Here is a 27485-nt window from a genome sequence, read left to right on the forward strand (position 1 = left end):
TTACACAATGGTTGCCTATTAAGAAATAATAAATTATTTAAATGTAATTGGCGAACAAATTTGAAAGTGTCAACTTTCAATGCCAAGGGTGCCATCCTATTAGAAGGGGAGAAAGAGAGTCCTTTACTCAGGACTGACACTTGGGCATCCGTGAGAGGCCCTGGTGATATGTTGATCACCAAAAGTCCTTGTTGTGGTTCTGACTCCACCTCCTCAGGTGGGCTGGGGGTGGATTTCGTCCCCTTCGAGCCCACCTCGTCTTCCTTTGGGTTTGCGCTGGTTGACTCGCTCCCCTAAAAGAGCGGGTTTGATTCAGGAGGTATAAAAGTGACTATGCTTTGAAGCTTCTTGCTTGCTGGCATAGTACAGGTGAGCAACATAGTGCAGTATATTTAGATGTGTGATTTACAACAGTCATAAGGACACCCTCATAATTACATTTGAACAAGCAAAGAGTTATCCATAAAAATAGACATACTGTATGTTTTGACAGAATTAGGCATAATGATTATGGCACTAGATTGCAGGAAAAAGCTGTTTCAGGTGTTTGAAAATTGTGAAATCCAACCCCCCTCTATCTTCACGTACTTCTTGCCCCCTCTAAAATAGTGTGTGTGTGTGTGTGTGTGTGTGTGTGTGTGTGTGTGTGTGTGTGTGTGTGTGTGTGTGTGTGTGTGTGTGTGTGTGTGTGTGTGTGTGTGTGTGTGTGTGTGTGTGTGTGCGCGCGTGTGTGTGTAACACCATGTCTAATTGTGTTCATTATCCACTGATGTGGTGTGGGAGATTATTGGCCAGCTTGTCAGCCATGATCAACTTGGATGTGAAGAGTCTTGAGTCTTTTAGTGTTCTTTCAATGTTTTTCACCTTTCTTTAAGCATTTTTCTACCTTTTTTCCTGTTACATAGTGTTTTATCTACATATTTTACTGTAACCATTTTTTCTTGCACCATGACACCATTACTGTTTTCTGATATTTGCCCTGAAAGCTGCTGTGAAAAGAAAACCATTTAATGTAAATGTATCTCGCCAATGTCTTAAAAAATGCCTCAGCTTTTGGTTTACTATTGCTTCAAATGCCCTGGGGCAGTGTGATGTCGAGCAGAACCCCAGAATATATTGCTTGTTCTCAATATACATTTGGCCACGTTCCACGAAGATTTAATAAAAAAAAAAACTATGAACTGTCAACTGAGGGAGTTTTTTTATCTAGATTATTTTTTTTCGGCATCAGCAAATCAGATGATTGATTTCCTGCCATTAGTAAAGGAACGGGCAGCTTTAGCAGTTCCTTATGGAACGTTTTTTTTTACACTGAGTACAGGAGGAAAGAGAATGTACGCTGTTCGTCCTCACTACACATCTCTCTCTCTCTTTCTGTCTTTCTGTCTGTCTATATCTCTGACCCTCTCTGTGTCTCACTTTCTTTCTCTCCCTTATACTCCCTCTCATTTTCTCTTTCTTTCTTTCGCTCTGTCTCTCTCTCTCTCTTTCTCATACTGTACCTTAGCACACACCCAAACAGACACACACACACACACACACACACACACACACACACACACACACACACACACACACACACACACACACACACACACACACACACACACACACACACGCATGCATTCATGCTACACGCACATCACAACTGCTGCTACCAGACTCTTATTATACGGCTCAGTTTAACACTGCCCCCCATCTCCCCTTCCCCAATACACGTGTAAATATTAGACTATACAGTCGTGGCCAAAAGTTTTGAGAATGACACAAATATTAATTTCCACTAAGTTTGCTGCTTCAGTGTCTTTAGATATTGTTGTCAGATGTTACTATGGAGTACTGAAGTATAATTATAAGCATTTCATAAGTGCCAAAGGTTTTTATTGACAATTACATGAAGTTGATGCAAAGAATCAATATTTGCAGTGTTGACCCTTCTTTTTCAAGACCTCTGCAATCCACCCTGGCATGCTGTCAATTAACTTTTGGGCCACATCCAGACTGATGGCAGCCCAGTCTTGCATAAACAATGCTTGGAGTTTGTCAGAACTTGTGGGTTTTTGTTTGTCCACCCGTCTCTTGAGGATTGAGCACAAGTTCTCAATGGGATTAAGGTCTGGGGAGTTTCCTGGCCATGGACCCAAAATATCAATGTTTTGTTCCCCGAGCCACTTAGCTATCACTTTTGCCTTATGGCAAGGTGCTTCATCATGCTGGAAAAGGCATTGTTCGTCACCAAACTGTTCCTGGATGGTTGGGAGAAGTTTCTCTCGGAGAATGTGTTGGTACCATTCTTTATTCATGGCTGTGTTCTTAGGCAAAATTGTGACTGAGCCCACTCCCTTGGCTGAGAAGCAACCCCATGACACAGGACTGATGGTAGCGCTCACCTTGTCTTCTCCGGACAAGCTTTTTTCCGGATGACCCAAACAATCGGAAAGGGGATTCATCAGAGAAAATGCCTTTTCAGAAGTCCAATCCCTGTACCTTTTGCAGAATATCAGTCTATCCCTGATGTTTTCCCTGGAGAGAAGTGGCTTCTTTGCTGCCCTTCTTGACACCAGGCCATCCTCCAAAAGTCTTCACCTCACTGTGCATGCAGATGCACTCACACCTGCCTGCTGCCATTCCTGAGCAAGCTCTGTACTGGTGGTGCCCCGATCCCGCAGCTGAATCAACTTTAGGAGACGGTCCTGGCGCTTGCTGGACTTTCTTGGGCGCCCTGAAGCCTTCACAACAATTGAACCCGTCCATTTGAAGTTCTTGATGATCCGATAAATGGTTGATTTAGGTGCAATCTTACTGGCAGCAATATCCTTGCCTGTGAAGCCCTTTTTGTGCAAAGCAATGATGACGGCACGTGTTTCCTTGCAGGTAACCATGCTTGACAGAGGAAGAACAATGACTCCAAGCACCACCCTCCTTTTGAAGCTTCCAGTCTGTTATTCGATCTTAATCAGCATGACAGAGTGATCTCCAGCCTTGTCCTCGTCAACACTCACACCTGTGTCAACGAGAGAATCACTGACATGATGTCAGCTGGTCCTTTTGTGGCAGGGCTAAAATGCAGTGGAAATATTTTTGGGGGATTCTGTTAACTTGCATGACAAAGAGAGACTTTGCAATTAATTGCAATTAATCTGATCACTCTTCATAATATTGCCATCATACAAACTGAGGCAGCAGACTTTGTGAAAATTAATATCTGTGTCATTCTCAAAACTTTTGGCCACAACTGTACATTGTGCCTCCTGTATTATACCTATGCTAAAATGTTTATTCTATTCTACTGCGCCATTTACTTGATATTCGTGTTCTTATCTTTTATTATTTGTTGTTGTTGTTGCCTTGTTGAGAACGATTTTGTTGGACGTTGTATTCCATACGTATCCCGTACATACAATTAATACAAACTTGAAACTTGTATTACACACACAGTACCATTTTAAATAATAGCCAGTGTAGTGTTGAATGGCTGTTTTATCTTCCATATCTATGTATGTGTTTGTGCACATTTGTCTGCTATATGTCTGTTTTTGAGTGAAAGAACAAAGATAATCCAGCAGGCAAAACTGGTTGAAATGATGTCATAATGAGTGACGTTATAATGACATAAATTCAACCAGTTTCACAAAAAAAATGGAATATCAATATGTCAATTCAACCAATTTTTTTAAACTGGTTGAATTGACGTCATTATAACGTCACTCATTATGACCTGATTTTAACCAGTTATGCTTGCCTGGTAAGTGACTGTCTGTGAGTGGCTGACCTGTTTGCCAGTTTGACCCTGTGGTCCCTGTGTCACTTTGTAGGAGGGTCCCTATGTCATGTTGAAGAAGAACTGGGAGTTGTACGAGGGCAACGACCAGTATGAAGGCTACTGCGTGGACCTGGCCTCGGAGATAGCCAAACACATCGGCATCAAGTATAAGATCGCTATCGTTCCTGACGGAAAGTACGGTGCCCGGGACCCGGAGACTAAGATTTGGAATGGAATGGTCGGGGAGCTGGTGTACGGGGTAAGAGGGACAGGGGACTGGGGTGTGTGTGTGTGTGTGTGTGTGTGTGTGTGTGTGTGTGTGTGTGTGTGTGTGTGTGTGTGTGTGTGTGTGTGTGTGTGTGTGTGTGTGTGTGTGCTTGCGTGCGCACCTTGATTTTGTTGAGACACTTTTTTGTTTGTTGGGTTTCACTCTCACTTGACATCCATTTGTACATCTATTTAGTTATCTGAAAGAAACAGAATCAGTTACCTTAAACATGCAGGATTTGTCAGAAAACATTGGGCTTAAAATCTGTTTAAGTTACCCGGACTACTTCAGAAGCTACAGTACCAGTCAAAGGTTTTGACACACCTGCTCATTCCAGGGTTTTTCTTTATTTTTGATATGTTCTACATTGTAGAATAATAGTGAAGACATCAAAACTATGAAATAACAAATATGGAAAATGTTAAACAAATAAAATATACTTTATATTTGAGATTCTTCAAAGTAGCCACCCTTTGCCTTGATGACAGCTTTGCACACTCTTGGCATTCTCTCAACCAGCTTCACCTGGAATACTTTTCCAACAGCCTTGAATGAGCTCCCACATATTCTGATCACTTGTTGGCTGCTTTTCATTCACTCTGCGGTCTAACTCATCCCAAACCATCTCAATTGGGTTGAGTTCGGGTGATTGTGGAGGCCAGGTCATCTGATGCAGCACTCCATCACTCTCATTCATGGTCAAATAGCCCTTACACAGCCTGAAGGTGTGTTGGGTCATTGTCCTGTTGAAAAACAAATGATAGTCCCACTAAGTGCAAACCAGATGGGATGGCATATCACTGCAGAATGCTGTGGTAGCCATGCTGGTTAAGTGTGCCTTGAATTCTAAATAAATCAGTGTCACCAGCAAAGCACCATCACACCTCCTCCTCCATGCTTCACGATGGGAACCACACATGCGGAGATCATCTGTTCACCTACTCTGTGTCTCACAAAGACACAGCAGTTGGAACTGAAAATCTCAAATTTGGACTCTTCAGACCAAAGGACAAATTTTCACCGGTCTAATGTCCATTGCTCTTGTTTCTTGGCCCAAGTAAGTCTCTTCTTCTTTTTGGAGTCCTTTAGTAGTTTCTTTGCAGTAATTTGACCATGAAGGCCTGATTCATGCTGTCTCCTCTGAACAGTTGATGTTGAGATGTGTCTGTTACTTGAACTCTGTGAAACATTTATTTGGGCTGCAATTTCTGAGGTAGTAGCTATAATGAACTTATCCTCTGCAGCAGAGGTAACTCTGGGGCTTCATTTCCTGTGGCGGTCCTCATGGGAGCCAGTTTCATCATAGCGCTTTAATGGTTTTTGCGACTGCACTTGAAGAAACTGTCAAAGCTCTTGAAATTGTCCGGATTGGCTGACCTTCATGTCTTAAAGTAATGATGGACTGTCATTTCTCTTTGCTTATTTGAGCTGTTCTTTCCATAATATGGACTTGGACTTTTACCAAATAGGGCTATCTTCTGTATACTACCCCTACCTTGTCACAACACAACTGATTGGCTCAAACGCATTAACCTGTTAGGGCTAGGGGGCAGTATTGACACGGCCGGATAAAAAACGTACCCGATTTAATCTGGTTACTACTCCTGCCCAGTAACTAGAATATGCATATAATTATTGGCTTTGGATAGAAAACACCCTAAAGTTTCTAAAACTGTTTGAATGGTGTCTGTGAGTATAACAGAACTCAAATGGCAGGCAAAAACCTGAGAAGATTCCTTACAGGAAGTGGCCTGTCTGACAAGTTGTTGTTCATCTTGGCTCTTTTTATTGAAGACTGAGGATCTTTGCTGTAACGTGACACTTCCTACGGCTCCCATAGGCTCTCAGAGCCCGGGAAAAAGCTGAATGATATCGAGGCAGCCTCTGGCTGAAACACATTATTGCGTTTGGCAAGTGGCCGATCTGAGGACAATGGGCTTAGGCGCGTGCACGAGTCGACCCCGTGCTTTATTTTCTTTCCTCTTTTTACCTAAACGCAGATTCCCGGTCGGAATATTATCGCTTTTTTACGAGAAAAATGGCATAAAAATTGATTTTAAACAGCGGTTGACATGCTTCGAAGTACGGTAATGGAATATTTAGAAAAAAAATTGTCACGAAATGCGCCATGCTCGTCACCCTTATTTACCCTTTCGGATAGTGTCTTGAACGCACGAACAAAACGCAGCTATTTGGATATAACAATGGATTATTTGGGACCAAACCAACATTTGTTATTCAAGTAGAAGTCCTGGGAGTGCATTCTGGCGAAGAACAGCAAAGGTAATAACATTTTTCTTATAGTAAATCTGACTTTGGTGAGTGCTAAACTTGCTGGGTGTCTAAATAGCTAGCCCTGTGATGCCGGGCTATCTACTGAGAATATTGCAAAATGTGCTTTCACCGAAAAGCTATTTTAAAATCGGACATATCGAGTGCATAGAGGAGTTCTGTATCTATAATTCTTAAAATAATTGTTATGTTTTTTGTGAACGTTTATCGTGAGTAATTTAGTAAATTCACCAGCAGTGTTCGGTGGGAATGCTAGTCACATGCTAATGTAAAAAGCTGGTTTTTGATATAAATATGTACTTGATTGAACAAAACATGCATGTATTGTAAAACATAATGTCCTAGGGTTGTCATCTGATGAAGATCATCAAAGGTTAGTGCTGCATTTAGCTGTGGTTTGGGTTTATGTGACATTATATGCTAGCTTGAAAAATGGGTGTCTGATTATTTCTGTCTGGGTACTCTGCTGACATAATCTAATGTTTTGCTTTCGTTGTAAAGCCTTTTTGAAATCGGACAGTGTGGTTAGATTAACGAGAGTCTTGTCTTTAAAATGGTGTAAAATAGTCATATGTTTGAAAAATTGAAGTTTTTGCATTTTTGAGGTATTTGAATATCGCGCCACGGGATTACACTGGCTGTTGAGTAGGTGGGATGCAAGTGTCCCACCTAGCCCATAGAGGTTAAGAAGGAAATAAATTCAACAAATTAACTTTTAACAAGTCACACCTGTTAATTTAAATGTATTCCAGGTGACTACCTCATGAAGCTGGTTGAGAGAATGCCAAGAGTGTGCAAAGCTGTCATCAAGGCAAAGAGTGTCTACTTTGAAGAATCTCAAATATAAAATATACTTTGATTTGTTTAACATTTTTTATGTTACTACATGATTCCATATGTGTTATTTCATAGTTTTGATGTCTTCACTATTATTCTACAATGTAGAAAATAGTAAAAATAAAGAAAAACCCTTGAATGAGTAGGTGTGTCCAAGCTTTTGACTGGTACTGTAGATCTTGACCAAACTAAAACTTGGCATGGGGGATGCCTATTAGGGTGGAAAAAGTCTGGTAAACTTTTCCAAAAATCACAAAATCCTGGTTGGATTCCCTCTTGATTTCTGAAAATCTTGCAACCGGGACTTCTGAAAAAACCTGGGAATTCTGTGAAAGTTACCGGAATTGAGCAATCCTAGTTCTTATACACTGCTCAATAAAATAAAGGGAACACTTAAACAACACAATGTAACTCGAAGTCAGTCACACTTCTGTGAAATCAAACTGTCCACTTAGGAAGCAACACTGATTGACAATAAATTTCACATGCTGTTGTGCAAATGGAATAGACAACAGGTGGAAATTATAGGCAATTAGCAAGACACCCCCAATAAAGCAGTGGTTCGGCAGGTGGTGACCACAGACCACTTCTCAGTTCTTATGCTTCCTGGCTGATGTTTTGGTCACTTTTGAATGCTGGCGGTGCTTTCACTCTAGTGGTAGCATGAGACGGAGTCTACAACCCACACAAGTGGCTCAGGTAGTGCAGCTCATCCAGGATGGCACATCAATGCGAGCTGTGGTAAGAAGGTTTGCTGTGTCTGTCAGCGTAGTGTCCAGAGCATGGAGGCGCTACCAGGAGACAGGCCAGTACATCAGGAGACATGGAGGAGGCCGTAGGAGGGCAACAACCCAGCAGCAGGACCGCTACCTCCGCCTTTGTGCAAGGAGGAGCAGGAGGAGCACTGCCAGAGCCCTGCAAAATGACCTCCAGCAGGCCACAAATGTGCATGTGTCTGCTCAAACGGTAAGAAACAGATTCCATGAGGGTGGTATGAGGGCCCGACGTCCACAGGTGGGGGTTGTGCTTACAGCCCAACACCGTGCAGGACGTTTGGCATTTGCCATAGAACACCAAGATTGGCAGATTCGCCACTGGCGCCCTGTGCTCTTCACAGATGAAGCAGGTTCACACTGAGCACGTGACAGACGTGACAGAGTCTGGAGACGCCGTGGAGAACGTTCTGCTGCCTGCAACATCCTCCAGCATGACCGGTTTGGTGGTGGGTCTGTCATGGTGTGGGGTGGCATTTCTTTGGGGTGCCGCACAGCCCTCCATGTGCTCGCCAGAGGTAGCCTGACTGCCATTAGGTACCGAGATGAGATCCTCAGACCCCTTGTGAGACCATATGCTGGTGCGGTTGGCCCTGGGTTCCTCCTAATGCAAACAATGCTAGACCTCATGTGACTGGAGTGTGTCAGCAGTTCCTGCAAGAGGAAGGCATTGATGCTATGGACTGGCCCGCCCGTTCCCCAGACCTGAATCCAATTGAGCACATCTGGGACATCATGTCTCGCTCCATCCACCAACGCCACGTTGCACCACAGACTGTTCAGGAGTTGGCGGATGCTTTAGTCCAGGTCTGGGAGGAGATCCCTCAGGAGACCATCTGCCACCTCATCAGGAGCATGCCCAGGCATTGTAGGGAGGTCATACAGGCACGTGGAGGCCACACACACTACTGAGCCTCATTTTGACTTGTTTTAAGGACATTACATCAAAGTTGGATCAGCCTGTAGTGTGGTTTTCCACTTTAATTTTGAGTGTGACTCCAAATCCAGACCTCCATGGGTTGATAAATTGGATTTCCATTGATTATTTTTGTGTGATTTTGTTGTCAGCACATTAAACTATGTAAAGAAAAAAATATTTAATAAGATTATTTCATTCAATCAGATCTAGGATGTGTTATTTTAGTGTTCCCTTTATTTTTTTTAGCAGTATATATATATCTTACAAGTTGCTGGTGCTCGGGGCTAGAGCTGGGACCAGTGTAGTGTGTCAAGTGTGATAGAAGTGTAGGGGTTAAAGAGTGTTTTGTGTGTGATGTGTTAATTGTAAGACGTGAGAGGGTTAAATTGTGTCTGCTAAAAGGAGTTAAGGGATCTTACTGATGCTGAGCTAACTCCTGTGTGTTTCTGAGAGATAACAGGGTTAATGTACAGGGTGTGTGTGTGTGTCAAAATCAAACGTCTATTGGTCGCGTACACAGTTTAGAAGATTTTATAGCAGGTGCAGCGAAATGCTTGTCCAAAAATGTCGAACAAGTACACAAATAATAATAAAACACTAGAACCAAGAAATCATGAATGTCAGAACGAATCCAGTTAACAACCAAAATAACCCTGTATCAGTAACCCAAATTCAATCTGTGTACATACACCAAAAAGGTAAACTAAGAATGATATGCACATCAGATATATTAGAATGAGCTATGTGAAGAACACAGTAGATGAATACACAGTGTGAAAAACAGTATAAAAGAAACGGTCCCATGTTTAATGTGTTGTGAATGTACAAAACATTTCCATGACAGACTGACCAGGTGAATCCAGGTGAAAGCTATGATCCCTTATGGAAGTCACCTGTTAAATCCACTTCAATCAGTATAGATGAAGGGGAGGAGACAGGTTAAAGAAGGAGTTTTAAATCTTGAGACAATTACTACAGGGATTGTGCATGTGTGCCATTCCGAGGGTGAATGGGTAGGACAAAAGATGTAAGTGCCTTTGAACGAAGTATGGTAGTAGGTGCCAGACGCACCGGTTTGAGTGTGTCAAGAACTGCAACGCTGCAACGCTCAACAGTTTCCTGTGTTTATTAAGAATGGTCCACCACCCAAAGGACATCCAGCCAACTTGACACAACTGTGGGAAGCATTGAAGTCAACATGGGCCATCATCATGTTTGCGAGTTAATATATACAGTATGTGCGTGTGTTGCAAATGTGCTGTAAATATCCTGGATGGGCTGACCGCAAGAGCCATTCAGCTGATGGCGGTGCAGTTGCCATACCAGGCGGGGATGTAGCCTGAGAGAATGCTCTCAATGGTGCATCTGTAGAATTTCGTGAGGGTCTTAGGGGCCGTGCTGAATTTATTCAGCCGCCTGAGGTTGTAGAGGCGCTGTTGCGCCTTCTTCACAACGGTGTCGGTGTGGTGGGACCATTTCAGGTTCTCAATGATGTGCACGCCAAGGAACTTGAAGCTTTTGACCCTCTCCACTCCGGCTCCATTGATGTAGATGGGGGCATGCTCCCTCCTCTGTCTCCTATAGTTCACGATCAGCTCCTTTTTTTTTTACATTGAGGGAGAGGTTATTTTCCTGATACCACTGTCATGTCCTCAGCAAACTTGATGATTGAGTAAGAGTCATGAGTAGCCACGCGGTCATGGATTAACAGGGAGTACTGGAGGGGGCTGAGTACACACCCCCGTGTTAAAGATCAGTGTGGAGGAGGTGTTGTTGCCTAGCCTCACCACCTGGGGTCAGCCCGTCAGGAAGTCTAGGACACAATTGAACAGGGAGGGGTTCAGATCCAGGGCCCTGAGCATAATGACATACTTGGAGGGCACTATGGTGTTTGGAAGCAGAGCTGTAGTCGATGAACAGCATTTCACATACGTATTCCTCTTGTCCAGGTGGGATAAGGCAGTGTGCAGTGTATTAGTATGCAAATTGTATTGGGTATAGGTGATATGGTGGTGGTGATATGGTCATTGACCAGCCTCTCAAAGCACTTCATGGTGACAGAGTTGAGTGCTGTGTGTGTTTGTGTGTGTGCGTGTGTGTGTGTGCGCACACGTAAAGGCTTAAGGAGCTTGCAGAGCTCTTACGGTGCAGAGGGAAGCTATGAGCCCAGAGCTTAGCCCGTCAGCACTTTACTGTCTCTAAGACCTTGCCTGGTGACCATTCAACTTCGGACAGTCTCTTTCAAAGCCTGTGTCACCGCAAAAGGTCTCCCCCCATTTCAGCCCTGTCATGTATTTTAATGCATCCTCAATGCAAGCCGACTTGTTATTTTAGTACATTTATGCTGAAGACAAAGGAAATTGTATCTCTTTTTTCTTTCTCTCTCGTTCCCTCCATGCAATGTGTCGGCTTGTTGTAATATATAAAACCTTCATTTATTTTTTGTGGATTATTCCCGACAGCCGACACCCAGACAGGCAAGGTCAGAAGTGTTGCTAAATCACTAACAATAATCTGGTTTGTGGATTTGCCACAAATAAGCAATATTCGCTCTCACAGAATGTTCCATTTCTTTTGTAGTTAGCATTTTTCTCCAACTGAGTTATTTCATCCCCTTCTCCTCCCGATCTGCAGCCTTTTGAATTAAGCCACTAGGATTAGAGTGTCTTTTTCTATTCCAAACTTGATCATTGTAGGATGTCTTTAAATCAGAAAAAGTAGCGAAATTAAATGAATAAAAAAAACTGGATGGGGAGAAAAGACGCGTGATTGTTGTTGTTGTTCAGCGTGTGATTGGCATGCTTAGTGATTGTTGTTGTTCAGCGTGTGATTGGCATGCTTAGTGATTGTTGTTGTTCAGCGTGTGATTGGCATGCTTAGTGATTGTTGTTGTTCAGCGTGTGATTGGCATGCTTAGTGATTGTTGTTGTTCAGCGTGTGATTGGCATGCTTAGTGATTGTTGTTGTTCAGCGTGTGATTGGCATGCTTAGTGATTGTTGTTGTTGTTCAGCGTGTGATTGGCATGCTTAGTGATTGTTGTTGTTGTTCAGCGTGTGATTGGCATGCTTAGTGATTGTTGTTGTTCAGCGTGTGATTGGCATGCTTAGTGATTGTTGTTGTTGTTCAGCGTGTGATTGGCATGCTTAGTGATTGTTGTTGTTGTTCAGCGTGTGATTGGCATGCTTAGTGATTGTTGTTGTTCAGCGTGTGATTGGCATGCTTAGTGATTGTTGTTGTTGTTCAGCGTGTGATTGGCATGCTTAGTGATTGTTGTTGTTGTTCAGCGTGTGATTGGCATGCTTAGTGATTGTTGTTGTTCAGCGTGTGATTGGCATGCTTAGTGATTGTTGTTGTTGTTCAGCGTGTGATTGGCATGCTTAGTGATTGTTGTTGTTGTTCAGCGTGTGATTGGCATGCTTAGTGATTGTTGTTGTTCAGCGTGTGATTGGCATGCTTAGTGATTGTGACAGATAGAAGGATAGCCAAATGTGTTAATGATAGACGGGGTCCACTAGGAAAACAGTTCTCAATATAGGAGTGCTGATTTCGGGTACATTTTGCCTTTTAGATCACAATGAATAAGATTACACAGACAGAAGGAACCTGATCCTAGATCAGCACTCCAGCTCTGAAACGCTTGATACATAAGCTCCTGTCTTCTTTGGCTCTGACGAACTGTAGCTGACCAACTCTCTTGTTATCTTTCTCAGAACGATTTTCTTGAACCTAACCAGTCAGGCTTCAAGACAGGTCACTCAACTGAGACTGCTCTCCTCTGTATCACAGAGGCTCTCCGCTCTGCCAAAGCTGACTCCGCTGTTCTCATCCTCCTAGATCTATCCGCTGCCTTCGACACCGTGAATCATCAGATCCTCCTCTCCACCTCTCTTAGGACTGGCCGTCTTAGGCTCTGCACACTGCTGGATTGCATCCTACCTGGCAAGTCGCTCCTACCAGGTGGTGTGGAGAGGATATGTGTCTGCACCACATGCTCTCACTACTGGTGTCATCCAGGGCTCGGTTCTAGGCCCTGTCCTCTCTATAAACCAAGTCACTTGGCACCATCATATCCTCTCATGATCTCTTCTATCATTGCTATGTGGATGATACTCAAATACTTTTCTCATTCACCCCTTCTGACACCCAGGTGGCGACACACATCTCTACATGCCTGGCAGATATTTCAGGTTGGATGTTGGCCCACCCCTTCAAGCTCAAATTCGACAAGACAGAGCTGCTCTTTATCCCAGGAAGGGCTGCCTGCTCCAAGACCTCTCCATCATGGTCGGAAACTCCACGGTGTCCCCCTCCCAGAGTGCAAAAAACCTTGGTGTGACCCTGGGCAACACCCTGTTGTTCTCTGCAAACATCAAAGCAGTGGCTCACTCCTGCAGGTTCATGCTCTACAACATCTGTAGAGTACAACTTTTCCTCACACAGGAACCGGCCTCAGGTCCTACTCGTCATATCCCGTCTGAACTACTGCAACTCTGTTGGCTGGGCTCCTCGCTTGTGCCATCAAACCCCTGCAACTTATCCAGAACGCCGCAGACTGTCTGGTATTCAACCTTCCCAAGTTCACTCATGTTACCCCACTCTTCCGTACACCCCAATGGCTTTCAGTCGAAGCTCACATCCACTAATTAATTTCAACTAATTATTATTAAGTAACTAGTTCCACAGCCTTTTTTTGTTTATTCAACTTTTCGGTCAAAGTGTTACCTGAACATAACATTTTTAGTTGGCCCAATCTTAGCTCCAGCAGGAGAAAACGTAAGCAAAAATTCTGTCAACTTAAAATGATGTGTTTGCTCAACTTGTCTCATATGTTCAACTAGAAATTATTATTTGGGGCATTTTACCTAAAAAAGGCTCTGGAACTAGTTACACACCCACTCACAGCGCTTTTAACATATAACGTTTTCTATGTACATATTTGATACACGTTGACATACATAATTACATTGTAAATGTTCAGTTACAGTGCATTCAGAAAGTATTCAGACCCCTTGACTTTTTCCAGATTTTTTTTACGCTACAGCCTTATTCTAAAATGGATGAAAGTCATTTTTTCCCTCATTAATCTACACACAACACCCCATAATGACAAAGCAAAAACAGGTTTTTAGACATTTTTGCAAATGTATTACAAATAGAAAAAAACAGATATATTACATCTACATAAGTATTCAGATCCTTTACTCAGTACTTTGTTGAAGCACCTTTGGCAGCGATTACAGCATTGAGTCTTCCTGGGTATGACGCTACAAGCTCGGCACACCTGTATTTGGGAAGTTTCTCCCATTCTTCTCTCCAGATCCTCTCAAACTCTGTCAGGTTGGATGGGGAGCATCGCTGCACAGCTATTTTCAGGTCTCTCCAGGTTCAAGTCCAGGCTCTGGGTGGACCACCCAAGGACATTCACAGACTTGTCCCAAAGCCACTCCTGCGTGGTCTTGGCTGTGTGGTTAGGGTCGTTGTCCTGTTGGAAGGTGAACCTTCGCCCCAGTCTGAGGTGCTGAGCGATCTGGAGCAGGTTTTAATCAAGGAACTCTGTACTTTGCTCCGTTCATCTTTTCCTCGATCCTGACTAGTCTCCCAGTCCCTGCCACTGAAAAACATCCCCACATCATGATGCTGCCACCACCATGCTTCACCATAGGGATGGTGCCAGGTTTCCTCCAGACGTCATGCTTGGCATTTGGGCCAAAGAGTTAAATCATGGTTTCATCAGACCAGAGAATCTTGTTTCTCATGTTGTTGTCATGTTGTGTTCCTACCATGCTATGTTGTTGTCTTAGGTCTCTCTTTATGTAGTGTTGTCTCTCTTGTCGTGATGTGTGTTTTGTCCTATATTTTTATTTAATTTATTTTTATTTTTAATCCCATCCCCTGTCCACGCAGGAGGCCTTTTGCCTTTTGGTAGGCTGTCATTGTAAATAAGAATTTGTTCTTAACTCACTTGCCTAGTTAAATAAAAATAAGTAAAATAAATAAATGGTCTGAGAGTCCTTCAGGTGCCTTTTGGCAAACTCCAAGCGGGCTGACGTGCCTTTTAATGAGAAGTGGCTTTCGTCTGGCCACTCTACCATAAAGGCCTGATTGGTGGAGTGCTGCAGAGATGGTTGTCCTTCTGAAAGGTTTTCCCATCTCCACAGAGGAACTCTGGAGCTCTGTCAGAGTGACCATCGGGTTCTTGGCCACCTCCCTGACCAAGGCCCTTCTCCCCTGATTGCTCAGTTTGGCCGGGCAGCCAGCTCTCTTTAAGAGTCTTGGTGGTTCCAAACTTCTTCCATTTAAGATAGATGGAGGCCACTGTGTTCTTGGGGTCCTTCAATGCTGCAGAATTGTTTTGGTACCCTTCCCCAGATCTGTGCCTCGACCACAATTCTGTCTCGGAGCTCTACGGACAATTCCTTCGACCTCATGGTTTGATTTTTGCTCTGATATTCACTGTCACTGTCAACCTTATATAGACAGGTGTGTACATTTCCAAATCATGTCCAATCAATTGAATTTACCACAGGTGGACTCCAATCAAGTTGTAGAAACATCTCAAGGATGATCAATGGAAACAGGATGCACCTGAGCTCAATTTCGAGTCTCATAGCAAAGGGTCTGAATACTTATGTAAATAAGGTATTTCTGTATTTTGTTTTTTATACATTTGCAAAGATTTCTAAAAACCTGTTTTCGCTTTGTCATTACGGGGTATTGTGTGTAAATTGATGAGGAACATGTTTTATTTAATCCATCTTAGAATAAGGCTGTAACATAACAAAATGTGGGAAAAGTCAAGGGGTCTGAATACTTTCCGAATGCACTGTATACTGTCATTATTATTCAACTTGTCCTTACCTGGGATTTGAACTCACAACCTCTTCAACCACATTCCAATCTTCCTGCTATGCCACCATGCCTGTATCAATGATAACTTATTCTGACTATTCTCTCATCATTGATTTGATTTACTTACTTAAGCAATTTTATGTTTTTCTGTATAGTTGTCTAGTGTTTGTGGGGCATATTACTCTGTTTAAATAACACCATTTACGTGGTCTGAATTTTTGCCTATGTTTTCTCATGTTGGAGCTAAGTTTGGGCCAACAAAAAATGTTACATTCTGGTAAAACTTTGATTGAAAAGTTGAGTAAACAAAAGAAAGGAACCAGTTACTTAATAATATTTAGTTGAAACAACTAGATTTTTTTTACAGTGTAGTTTTAACCACTTCTATTCCTGATTTTCTAGCTCTCCGTCGGTCCCCATCGTTCGGAGTTAGCTAGCTTTATGGTCTCTTAGCTTGCTAGTTGGCTACCAGCGCTGCATGTGGTTTCTAACTAGAAACCTTTGGGCTAACCCCCACTCAGTCTGCGTGACTAAACCCGAGCGGTACTGTTTCATCAAGTATGTTACCCCACATTTGAAAAGAGGAGCTTGGTCATGGGTCCAGAACATAATAAAAAATTATTTGTAGACTGCAAATTGACTGCAAGAAGCCCAACCAGGTATAACATTTGACTAAAACATAATCCTTTCAAACCTTGCTTACATTTGTAAACAATTACATACAGTACATACTCTGTTATGCGTGAAAATACTAAGAGATTTCGAAAATTCTAATCACTTGGAGCTGATTTGTCCAACAATAAAATAAAAATTGGATCAGAAAACTTGGGGGGCCAAATAAAATAACCCACGGGCCAAATTCGGGACACTAGTTGGGGAACCTTGTCGGAACCCATAGTTGTTTCTACTATTGTCTACCATTTTGGCAACAGTTGCATTAGCAGCTTAGAGTACTCTCCAGTCCAAAGGCTAACACTTTCCCCCTTCTCTTCCCCCACCCAATAACAGAAAGCGGAAATCGCTGTGGCCCCATTGACAATCACGCTGGTCCGGGAGGAGGTGATCGACTTTTCCAAGCCCTTCATGTCACTGGGCATTTCCATCATGATCAAGAAGCCCCAGAAGTCGAAACCTGGGGTGTTCTCCTTCCTGGACCCGCTGGCCTACGAGATCTGGATGTGCATTGTGTTTGCCTACATCGGCGTGAGCGTGGTGCTCTTCCTGGTCAGCCGCTTCAGCCCGTACGAGTGGCACACCGAGGAGCCCGAGGAGGGCACCGACGGTCCGCCCAGCGACCAGCCCCCCAACGAGTTCGGCATCTTCAACTCCCTCTGGTTCTCCCTGGGCGCCTTCATGCAGCAGGGCTGTGACATCTCCCCCAGGTGAGAGATATATGGATTGCTACTTAGACTGCATGATATATTACTACTACAGTACATGCATACTACTACAATACACACTTACTACTACAGCAATATATTCTGATACATTATACCGAAACATCCCCCAGCTGGGAGATAAATATCACTACTACTACTACTACTACTACTACTACTACAGGAAATACATACTATTACATTACACCCAAACATCCCTTAGGTGAGAGACAAACACACACACATTCATTACACACATAATACTACATTACATCCAAATGTCTCCTCAATGTCCTTTTCTTTATTGGGTTATGTGTTAAAGGCTTGTTGACATTGATAACAGCTGCCTCGGGATGCGATGGATCATACAGGATACAGGTTTCATTCGCTCGTTAACTATTAGTATCTTCACTGTCTGTTGCAGAACAAACATAGTTACTTCACTCTGTACAATTGCAATTTGCACCCTAGTTTTCTTCATGGATATTCACACCAAAATCGGCGCTTTATGTCGTATAAGTGAAAATAACAAAATATCATTGGCCTGTAGATTTGAATTAAGTATGATTTGAATTATTGTTTGTAGCCACTGTCTCTGCTATGCTTTACTGTGTGTGTGTGTGGGGGGGGGGGTGCATTGTGATCTGTCTGTTTTAGCATTTATCATCTGCTTTAGAGGGATATTGCACTGCTGTCCCATTGTCTTTGATGTGTCTGGTGTGTATTTGTGCTATGTTTCATACACTGTATTTCTGCGTTCAACAGGCACGAGAGGTCAAAGGGTATATCATTCATTACTTACTATTAGCTACCTCTCGTACGATCATGAACCACAAAAAACTATTCCGTAACCATTCAGTGCTGGGTGTCATTGCTTCCGGGTCAAGCTTCCTGTCTTAGCTACCTCTCGTCCGATCATGAACCACAAAAAACTATTCCGTAACCATTCAGTGCTGGGTGTCATTGCTTCCGGGTCAAGCTTCCTGTCTGTGACACACTTTTCTGCCCACTCAGCATCTACTTGCTGTCCTGTAGTCGTGATAAGGATCTTTAGGGTTTGTGTAGCTCTTTTTATAGTAATTTCATGACAGACCTGGGTCAAATAGCCTACATAATATCCTGTGTCAAATACTTAAATGCATTTGAGTTGTGCTTGGTCTAGTTTGAAGTTTGCACTTTTAGGACTATTTGCTCTGTGATACCAGGAAAACTAAAACAAGCACAGCTCAAAGTATTTGAAAGGACTTGAGGTATGTATTTTACATGTGTCAAATAGGTCCTAAGTCTGCTTTATGATCCCTGGAGTTATTTTAAAGGTAGACTCAGCGATATAAAGTTAGCATTACATTATCAGTTGTGGGGACTTCCGCAAAACATACAAAGACAGCCAAAAGCAGAAGGTTGATCTCCCCTACATTATCTTTGGTTCATTCTGCTGCTCGTGGTCACATCATATAGCTGAGTTTTAGTTTCAGCTCTTCCAGTCTTTAATGGTTCCTATATATCTCTCTTCCTCTAAGGTTCCTATATACTGTAGATCATAGTCTTTAAGATTAAGAATGGAATAAGACTGAGAGGAGGGACCAAAATCAGCCTGTATTTTTCAGCCCTCCTACACAGGACCAGAGCAGAGGCATACACAAGATGGAGAACACTAAGGTACATTAGACAAGAGCACCGTCAAAATTATAGTGCCTGTTACGTAGCATCCTAAAACATCCTATAGCACCTCTACCTTGAGGGAGCTATAGTGGGCCTATGATTTTGACTTAAGTCCACTTCATTTTAAGTAGTCCACTTGAGAAGGGATCCTCATCCACCAAATACTGTATATAATTCCGTAAACTTTCCCAAAATTCTCAGGTTTTCCAGTAATCCCAGTTCGGGATTCTCGCAATCAAGAGGGAATACGCAGGAAAAGTAATCATCCAACTGGGATTCCTCCAACTGGGAAGTTCTGGGAATTTTGGGACGTTTTTCTGGAAATGTATGACCTGCTACTGTTTAGTCATTTAGTCAGCATTCATTATTTAGTATTGAAACATTTAGAATTGATACATTTTGTCTACATTGTCCTTTTGTCTCTCCACAGTGTGGCCTGCCTACTGTGCCTGTCTGTGCCACACCTGTTACAGTAATCCCACGGGCCCTGTCCCAATCTGTCACCAAAAGAGCCCTTGTTCACTCTGGAGGGGTCAACTGAAGTTTACCCTGACAAGGGGACATGTAAATCCCCCCACCGAGGGATTAGGGAAATGACAATGAAATGCGGGAATGACAAGGGCACTGTTTTAGTGATGGGTTTGAGGCTATGCCACACCACTCATCTGTAGTGATGATAAGGAAAGGAAGCTGGTGTACGTGTAAGGCATATACAGGAAGCCATCTCACACTGATAACATACACAGTCCAATCAGAGATGATGACCCAGTGGTGAGATGATTGACAGGTCTAAAGGTTATTCGCTACTGAAGTTCCGTCTTTTACCTTAATGAAGGTTAATTCCGCTTCTCTCACACACATACAGACACTCACACACACACGTCTCCCCAAGGCACCCCATAATAATTAATGCAGTAATTTATATCCCTGTGTGCTCGTCTCCGATGGTAATGCCGGGTCTCCATGGCAACAGAGAGGGGAGTGTGTGTGGGTGAAGTGGTGACATGGGAGCTCCCTAATTGAGAACAAATCCCAGTTTAGAGTAACTAAAGATGCAGGCTGCATCCCAAATGGCAGCCTATTCCCTATATATTGCAGTACTTTTGAGTCCTATGCCATTTGCGACGCACCACGCTGTTATTGAGTCAGGAGACCAGACAGATACTTAATTATTTACACTATTAAGATATTCACAATATCATAATAATATTCAGAAATCTTTGTGGATGCTGAAGGCAGTATGTCAACGATTTTGTTAGACCAGCAAGGTTTGTACTTTCTGTAATTTTCTGTGTATGTTTATAACTTTTGGCTACTTTCTATGTTTAAACCTTTTTTCAGCCAGGTAAGAACAAATTATATTGACAATAACAACCTGGGTACACCTTGACTCGTGTTGGTTAACACGCTATCCGATCATCCCCAGAAATATCCATGGACAGTTTGATCTGGGTGTGATTGGTCTACACTGTGCTCACCGGTTGGCCTGATTGGATGGGGTGCGATTGGTTCGGTCTGTTCTTGAAGGCCACCTTCCTCTAGTCTGGTCTAATTTAACAGGTGCTATTGGTTTGGCGTGTTTGGTCAGTGCTGATTGCTTCAGTCTGCCCTACCATGCATATGAAAATCATATTTGCCAGACTGCATCACTTGAGCAAGAGTATGAGAGAAGTGAGGCTGGATTTTTACAGGCTCATGTAGGGTCAAATTGATTTCAGGAAATAAATTCTTAATCAGGGCTGCAATGGAGAGGACAGGGAGGGAGAGAGAGAAGGACGGAAGAGAGCGGGAGAGGGGGATAGCATGACTAACTAAAGCGCTAGGGGCTAGCCTGGGGGTGTATCATGCTGGTAGCAGACAACACATCTTCATTTATTTAGGCTCCTCTCAAGGTCAACCTCACTGTGGCTCTTGTCTCTCTCTCTCTCTCTCTCTCTCTCTCTCTCTCTCGCTCTCTCTCTCTCTCTGTATCTATCTATATCTCTCTATCTATCTCCCTGTCTTCTCTCTCTGTCTTCCCCCTCTCTCTCCCAACTTCTGCAGTTAGAGACATACATTAATATACTCTACATACAGTTGAAGTCAGAAGTTTACATACACTTATGTTGGAGGCATTAAAACTCGTTTTTCAACCACTCCACAAATTTCTTGTTAACAAACTATAGTTTTGGCAAGTCGGTTAGGACATCTGCTTTGTGCATGACACAAGTAATTTTTCCAACAATTGTTTACAGACAGACTATTGCACTTATAATTCACTGTATCACATTTCCAGTGGGTCAGAAGTTTAAATACACTAAGTTGACTGTGCCTTTAAACAGCTTGGAAAATTCCAGAAAATGATGTCATGGCTTTAGAAGCTTCTGATAGGCTAATTGACATCATTTGAGTACCTGTGGATGTATTTCAAAGCCTACCTTCAAACTCTGTGCCTCTTTGCTTGACATCATGGGAAAATCAAAAGAAATCAGCCAAGACCTCAGAAAAAACATTGTAGACCTCCGCAAGTCTGCTTCATCCTTGAGAGCAATTTCCAAGCGCCTGAAGGTACCACGTTCAACTATACAAACGATAGTACGCAAGTATAAAGACCATGGGACCACGCAGCCGTCATACCGCTCAGGAAGGAGACGTGTTCTGTCTCCTAGAGATTAATGTACTTTGGTGCGAAAAGTGCAAATCAATCCCAGAACAACAGCAAAGGACCTTGTGAAGATGCTGGAGGAAACAGATACAAAAGTATCTATATCCATAGTAAAACGAGTCTGTTATCAACATAATCTGAAAGGCCGCTCAGCAAGGAAGAAGCCAGTGCTCCAAAACCGCCATAAAAAAGCCAGACTACGGTTTGCAACTGCACATGGGGACAAAGATCCTACTTTTGGAGAAATGTCCTCTGGTCTGATGAAACAAAAACAGAACTGTTTGGCCATAATGACCATCGTTATGTTTGGAGGAAAAAGGGGGAGGCTTGCAAGCCGAAGAACACCATCCCAACCATGAAGCATGGGGGTGGCAGCATCATGTTGTGGGGGTACTCTGCTGCAGGAGGGACTGGTGCACTTCACAAAATAGATGGCATCATGAGGAGGGAAATGTATGTAGATATATTGAAGCAACATCTCAAGACATCAATCAGGAAGTTAAAGCTTGGTCGCAAATGGGTCTTCCAAATGGACACTGACCCCAAGCATACTTCCAAAGTTGTGGCAAAATGGCTTAAGGACAACAAAGTCAAGGTATTGGAGTGGCCATCACAAAGCCCTGACCTCAATCCTATAGAACATTTATGGGCAGAATGGAAAAAGCGTGTGTGAGCAAGGAGGCCTACAAACCTGACTCAGTTACACCAGCTCTGTCAGGAGGAATGGGCCAAAATTCACCCAACTTATTGTGGGAAGCTTGTGGAAGGCTACCCGAAACGTTTGACCCAAGTTAAACAATTTAAAGGCAATTCTACCAAATATTAATTGAGTGTATGTAAACTTCTGACCCACTGGGAATGTGATGAAAGAAATAAAAGCTGAAATAAATCATTCTCTCTACTATTATTCTGACATTTCACAATCTCAAAATAAAGTGGTGATCCTAACTGACCTAAGACAGGGAATTTTTACTATGATTAAATGTCAGGAATTTTGAAAAGCTAAGTTTAAATGTATTTGGCTAAGGTGTATGGAAACTTCCGACTTCAACTGTAGCTCTGCTATTATTTTATGTTATTTTATATTGTACATCACATACTTTAATCTTAATTACCTGTCCACAAACACACAACTCATGCAGACATCAAATAATGAAAAGTATGTGTATGGTGAGTCACTCGCATGCACGCACACACACACATGCACACACTCACGCACATCCATGTAACAAGGATGCCGTATGGCAGCAACGACCCCTCCACTGATAACGACCCTTTCTATCCACCGCTCCTTCCCCCAGTTGGCTCTGGCCCATCAGGGTATGCCAAGTCTGTCACCATGGATGAAAGTCACTGGAGTCACCTCAGATCAACGCAGACTGGGGATAGCGAGAGAGAGGGAGAGAGAGGGAGAAAGTCCACTAGCTCTCTGTCCTCAGACCCAGCTGCTCGCCTCTCACTGCCAACGGGAGCAAACCTTACGAGAGGGAGGAGGAGAAAACGAGAGAATGGAGCAGGAGATAAGGAGAGAAAGAAACAGGGAGACAGAAAGAAAAAGGATGAGATAGAAATAAAGGGAGGATAAGAGATAGAAAGAGAGAGAAAGAAAGAAAGGGAGGATGAGAGACATAGAGTGAGAAAGAACAGGAGACAGAGAGCGAGCGAAAGAAAAGGTGAGACCAAAAGCAAGAGTGCTTCCCCTGAAGCCCTGTCCTTTTCCTTCTACCTTTTCCAGTCTTTCACACTGAAGCTGTGGAGGATAGTCCCAGGATTACAGAAGCAAAAGAGATATACTGCAGAGAGAGAGAGAGCGGGGAAGTGAGAGTGAAGGAAGAGGGTAAGGGACATAATGGGAGGGAAACTAGCGAGATAAAGAAAGGAGAGAGAGAATGATGAAGGTGGAGAGGGAGAGTACGAGAGAGGGGGAGATGGAGAACCGGAGGGAGGGAGAGAACCGGAGGGAGGGAACCAGAGAGAGAACCAGAGAGAGAGAGAGAGTATGATGAAGGGGGAGAGGCTCGTAATCTGTATTCAAATCCAGAGGCAGAGTTAACAGAGCTTATACATGAACTATTCTACAGCATAGCCTTCTGTGTACAGTTAAACATGCTTTGCTGCTGCGGCTCTCGGGTTGGTGAGATCTTTGCTGTGTGTTGGGCAGGGGGTGTGTGTGTGCATGCATGTGTGAGATTGTGACTGAGACATTGGGACAAGTTGGTGTCAGGTGCTAGGGATAAGACTCGAAGGGGAAACAGTGTGCCCTGTCCTAAGCGACAAGGGGAACAGGGGTAGGTGATGTGGAGACACTATAGATAGCATTGACTGAGGTGGAATCTTTTTGAGTCCCTTTTTATACCCTTTTCACATTACTGAGCAGAGCTGTACTGCACTGGCCTGGGTGAACATCCAACATAGTCGCTGCATGCTGGAATGAAAGGTTCAGGTCGGCATGGCAGTGCCTGTTTGGTTCAGGTCTGCATGTGTGAAAAAGTGTGAAAAGGCTATTAGTTTGATAAAACAACAGGAACTGAAGGGTTTTCATAGAGCCTCTCTCTCTGTGTTTGGTTCACACCAAGGGGGAGAGAGAATGTTGTTTGTTCACTCCAATGCACCATTTTGTTTAAGATTCTCCTCACGACCTTCCCCTGCTCACTCGAGAGTCGGTGAGTTATCTGTCTCCCTTGAGCCAACAAACAAGACGAGAACAGAGCTGAACAGAGGGAGCTCTTTTCATCCCACCAATAAACAGAAAGAAAGAAAGAAAAGAAAGAAAAGAAAGAAAGAAAGAAAGAAAGAAAGAAAGAAAGAAAGAAAGAAAGAAAGAAAGGAAGGAAGGAAGGAAGGAAGGAAGAAAGAAAGAAAGAAAGAAAGAAAGAAAGAAAGAAAGAAAGAAAGAAAGAAAGAAAGAAAGAAAGAAAGAAAGAAAGAAAGAAAGAAAGAAAGAAAGAAAGAAAGAAAGAAAGAAGAAAGAAAGAAAGAAAGAAAGAAAGAAAGAAAGAAAGAAAGAAAGAAAGAAAGAAAGAAAGAAAGAAAGAAAGAAAGAAAGAAAGAAAGAAAGAAAGAAAGAAAGAAAGAAAGAAAGAAAGAAAGAACACAGTGCACTACCTGGTTGACACAAACGCATTGGGTTTTAATGAGCCACTTTGCCTTAAGGTGGATTTGAATATGGGTTGGATGATGCTGTGCAGTGTGCAGTCAGTGTCCTGAGCCTGTTCCATTGAATAAGTTCTTATTTTTTTAATCTATAATGTTTGTGGGTTTTTATTTATTGAGAAAGGACAGTTAAGGGGAGGCAGTAAAGATTGCGAGTCAGAAGGGCAGTGGACTGGATTTGAACCCATGCCGACTCTGGAATACATGTGTGGCAGGGTCAGCAGCTCTAACTGCATTACCACACAGGTCACCGATAATGTTGTCTGTAATTCACTCTCGCTTCTTGATATAGTTTTTGGATTTGTGTTGATTCATAATAATTTTTTGTTACTGATGGACTCTGCGCTCTATCACACCCCCTACTCTTCTCACTCTTCTCTTTTCCTCGCCATACTCACTCTTCTCCTAATCCTTCAATCCTTCTCATTCTCACCTCCTGCTATGACACCCTTATTCCTCTCCATCCTATCCTCCCTCCTTCTACCCGTCCTCTCCCTTCTCCCCTCCTCTCCCTCCTTTCCTTTCCTCTCCTTCCTCCTCTTCCTCCCTCTCTTCCCCAGGTCTCTATCTGGGCGTATCGTGGGTGGTGTGTGGTGGTTCTTCACCCTCATCATCATCTCCTCCTACACGGCCAACCTGGCTGCTTTCCTCACAGTAGAGAGGATGGTGTCGCCCATAGAGAGTGCTGAAGACCTGGCTAAACAGACAGACATAGCCTACGGCACCCTAGACTCCGGCTCCACTAAAGAGTTTTTCAGGGTGAGTATACTACTGGACTGGATACAAGCTGTGTCTGAATTCTCATATTATGGCCTTCTCCTATTTCATAGACTATTTGTGTATGTAGGAATAAAATGTTTTAGCTAGTAGCTGCGTCGTTCCACGAAAAGTGCCTTTGATATTTTAAGAAATAATTGTGCACCAATATTGCATTTTAAAAGCCTGTTATATTAAATTAAGTGACTTTAATATAGACCACATGGAGAATTCAATTAATCAGATTTGTAATATAAACAAAGGATATCTAAAGTGCCAAAATTCTGCTTTTTTGACACGTCCCTCCGTCAACCCTGTGTCACTTCTAGGAAGATTTCAACCCACTTAATCCCAAAATGTATCTAAGTTTCACCATCATTATAAAGTACTAGTTATTTTGTTGCTTTGGTAGTCATTCCTGCACATTAGTGATTCATTTATGTCTGTCCCTCATTTTAAGGTCAACCCTGTTACGTGAATTTAACTCTTTTTTTAATATGATGAAACTCTCCCTTTTAAAAGATTTATTTCAAAAGCTGCTTCTACTCTTTTTGGCAATTTCCCGGACAGAAAACTGAGCGGGTTGAGTATAAAAAAATATTAGTAAAAATGTTTTCTTTTTCACTTTTATTTTACCAGGTAAGCTAGCTGAGAACAAGTTCTCATTTACAACTGTGACCTGGCCAAGATAAAGAAAAGCAGTGCGACACAAACAACAACAACACAGAGTTACACATGGCATAAACAAGCGTACAGGCAATAACACAATAGAATAAAAAAAAGAAAGTCTATATACAGTGTGTGCAAATGGTGTGAGGAGGTAAGGCAATAAATAGTCCATAGTAGCAAAGTAATTATAATTTAGCAAATTAACACTGGAGTGATAGATGTGCAGATGATGATGTGCAAGTAGAAATACTGGTGTGAAAAAGAGTAGAAAAGTAAATAAAAACAATATGGGGATGAGGTATGTAGATTGGATGGGCTATGTACAGCTGCAGCGATTGGTTAGCTGCTCAGATAGCTGATGTTTAAAGTTAGTGAGGGAAATATAGCTTCAGCGATTTTTGCAATTCGTTCCAGTCATTTGCAGCAGAGAACTGGAAGGAAAGGCGACAAAAGAGATGTTAGCTTTGGGGATGACCAGTGAGATATACCTGCTGGAGTGTGGGAGCTGTTATCGTGACCAGTGAGCTGAGGTAAGGCGGAGATTACCTAGCAAAGACTTATAGATGACCTGGAGCCAGTGGGTCTGGCGACGAATATGTAGCGAGGGCCAGCCGACTAGAGCAAACAGGTCGCAGTGGTGGGTGGTATATTGGGCTTTGGTGACAAAACGGATGGCACTGTGATAGACTGCATCCAGTGTGCTAAGTAGAGTGTTGAGGCTATTTTGTAAATGACATCGCCGAAGTCGAGGATCGGTAGAATAGTCAGTTTTACTAGGGTATGTTTGGCGGCGTGAGTGAAGGAGGCTTTGTTGCAAAATAGGAAGCCGATTCTAGATTTAATTTTGGATTGGAGATGTTTAATATGCATAACACTCTTACCCATAGATAAACAGGCTAGAATGTTTTTTATAAATTTCACCTCTCCAAAGTGTGCACAGTTCCTAAACAATTTCAATGCAATTTTATGACTCAAAGAAGAGTCTTCAACTATAAGGTACTCTCCTAGCTGTGCCGTGGAGGAATTAGAGGAAGTATACTTGTAGTTGTTTCATTTGGAACGCAACCCTGCATTCCCATTGTCACACAATTACTGTTATTGTTTACGCAATTAAAAAAAGGCACATTATAAATCGCATTCTGGGTCAGGTGGGCATAATTTGAGTGCTTGTTCTATTGCCAACGTGACGAGCTAAGTTATTAAATACAATCTTACAGTGTTAGGCTTTCACAAGGCAATTCAAAGAAACAGATGGTAATTTTGGTGTGCATAGAAGAGTAGCATGAGTGCATTCAGATGCATGTGCCCTGTAAATGTTCTTCTCTACATTTTAGTCATTTAGCAGACACTCTTATCCAGAGCGACTTACAGTAGTGAATGCATACATTTCATACATTCTTTTTTTCCCCGTACTGGTCCTCCATGGGAATCAAACCCACAACCCTGGCGTTGCAAACACCATGCTCTACCAACTGAGCCACACGGGACTCTATAAACAAACATAAGCTCAATCTGTTCAGTAC

At 42.8% G+C, this 27485-nt stretch overlaps 1 protein-coding gene across 8 annotated transcripts in view; it reads left to right on the forward strand.

The window, feature by feature from the left end:
- The window catches only part of LOC106567580 (glutamate receptor 4), a 181163-nt gene that overhangs the window by 131988 nt on the left and 21690 nt on the right, over window positions 1-27485 (forward strand). For all 8 annotated transcript variants that reach the window (XR_001320103.2, XR_006758608.1, XR_006758609.1 and 5 more), the window contains exons 10-12: window positions 3816-4022; window positions 16711-17084; window positions 25098-25296. Coding sequence is in view for 4 of the 8 variants with exons in the window: in XM_014137068.2 (XP_013992543.1) it covers window positions 3816-4022; window positions 16711-17084; window positions 25098-25296 (780 nt within the window). In the remaining 4 variants the exon portion in view is untranslated. The remainder of the gene's footprint in view (window positions 1-3815; window positions 4023-16710; window positions 17085-25097; window positions 25297-27485) is intronic.

This window comes from Salmo salar, chromosome ssa13 (assembly GCF_905237065.1).
Source record: "Salmo salar chromosome ssa13, Ssal_v3.1, whole genome shotgun sequence".
NCBI lineage: Eukaryota > Metazoa > Chordata > Actinopteri > Salmoniformes > Salmonidae > Salmo > Salmo salar.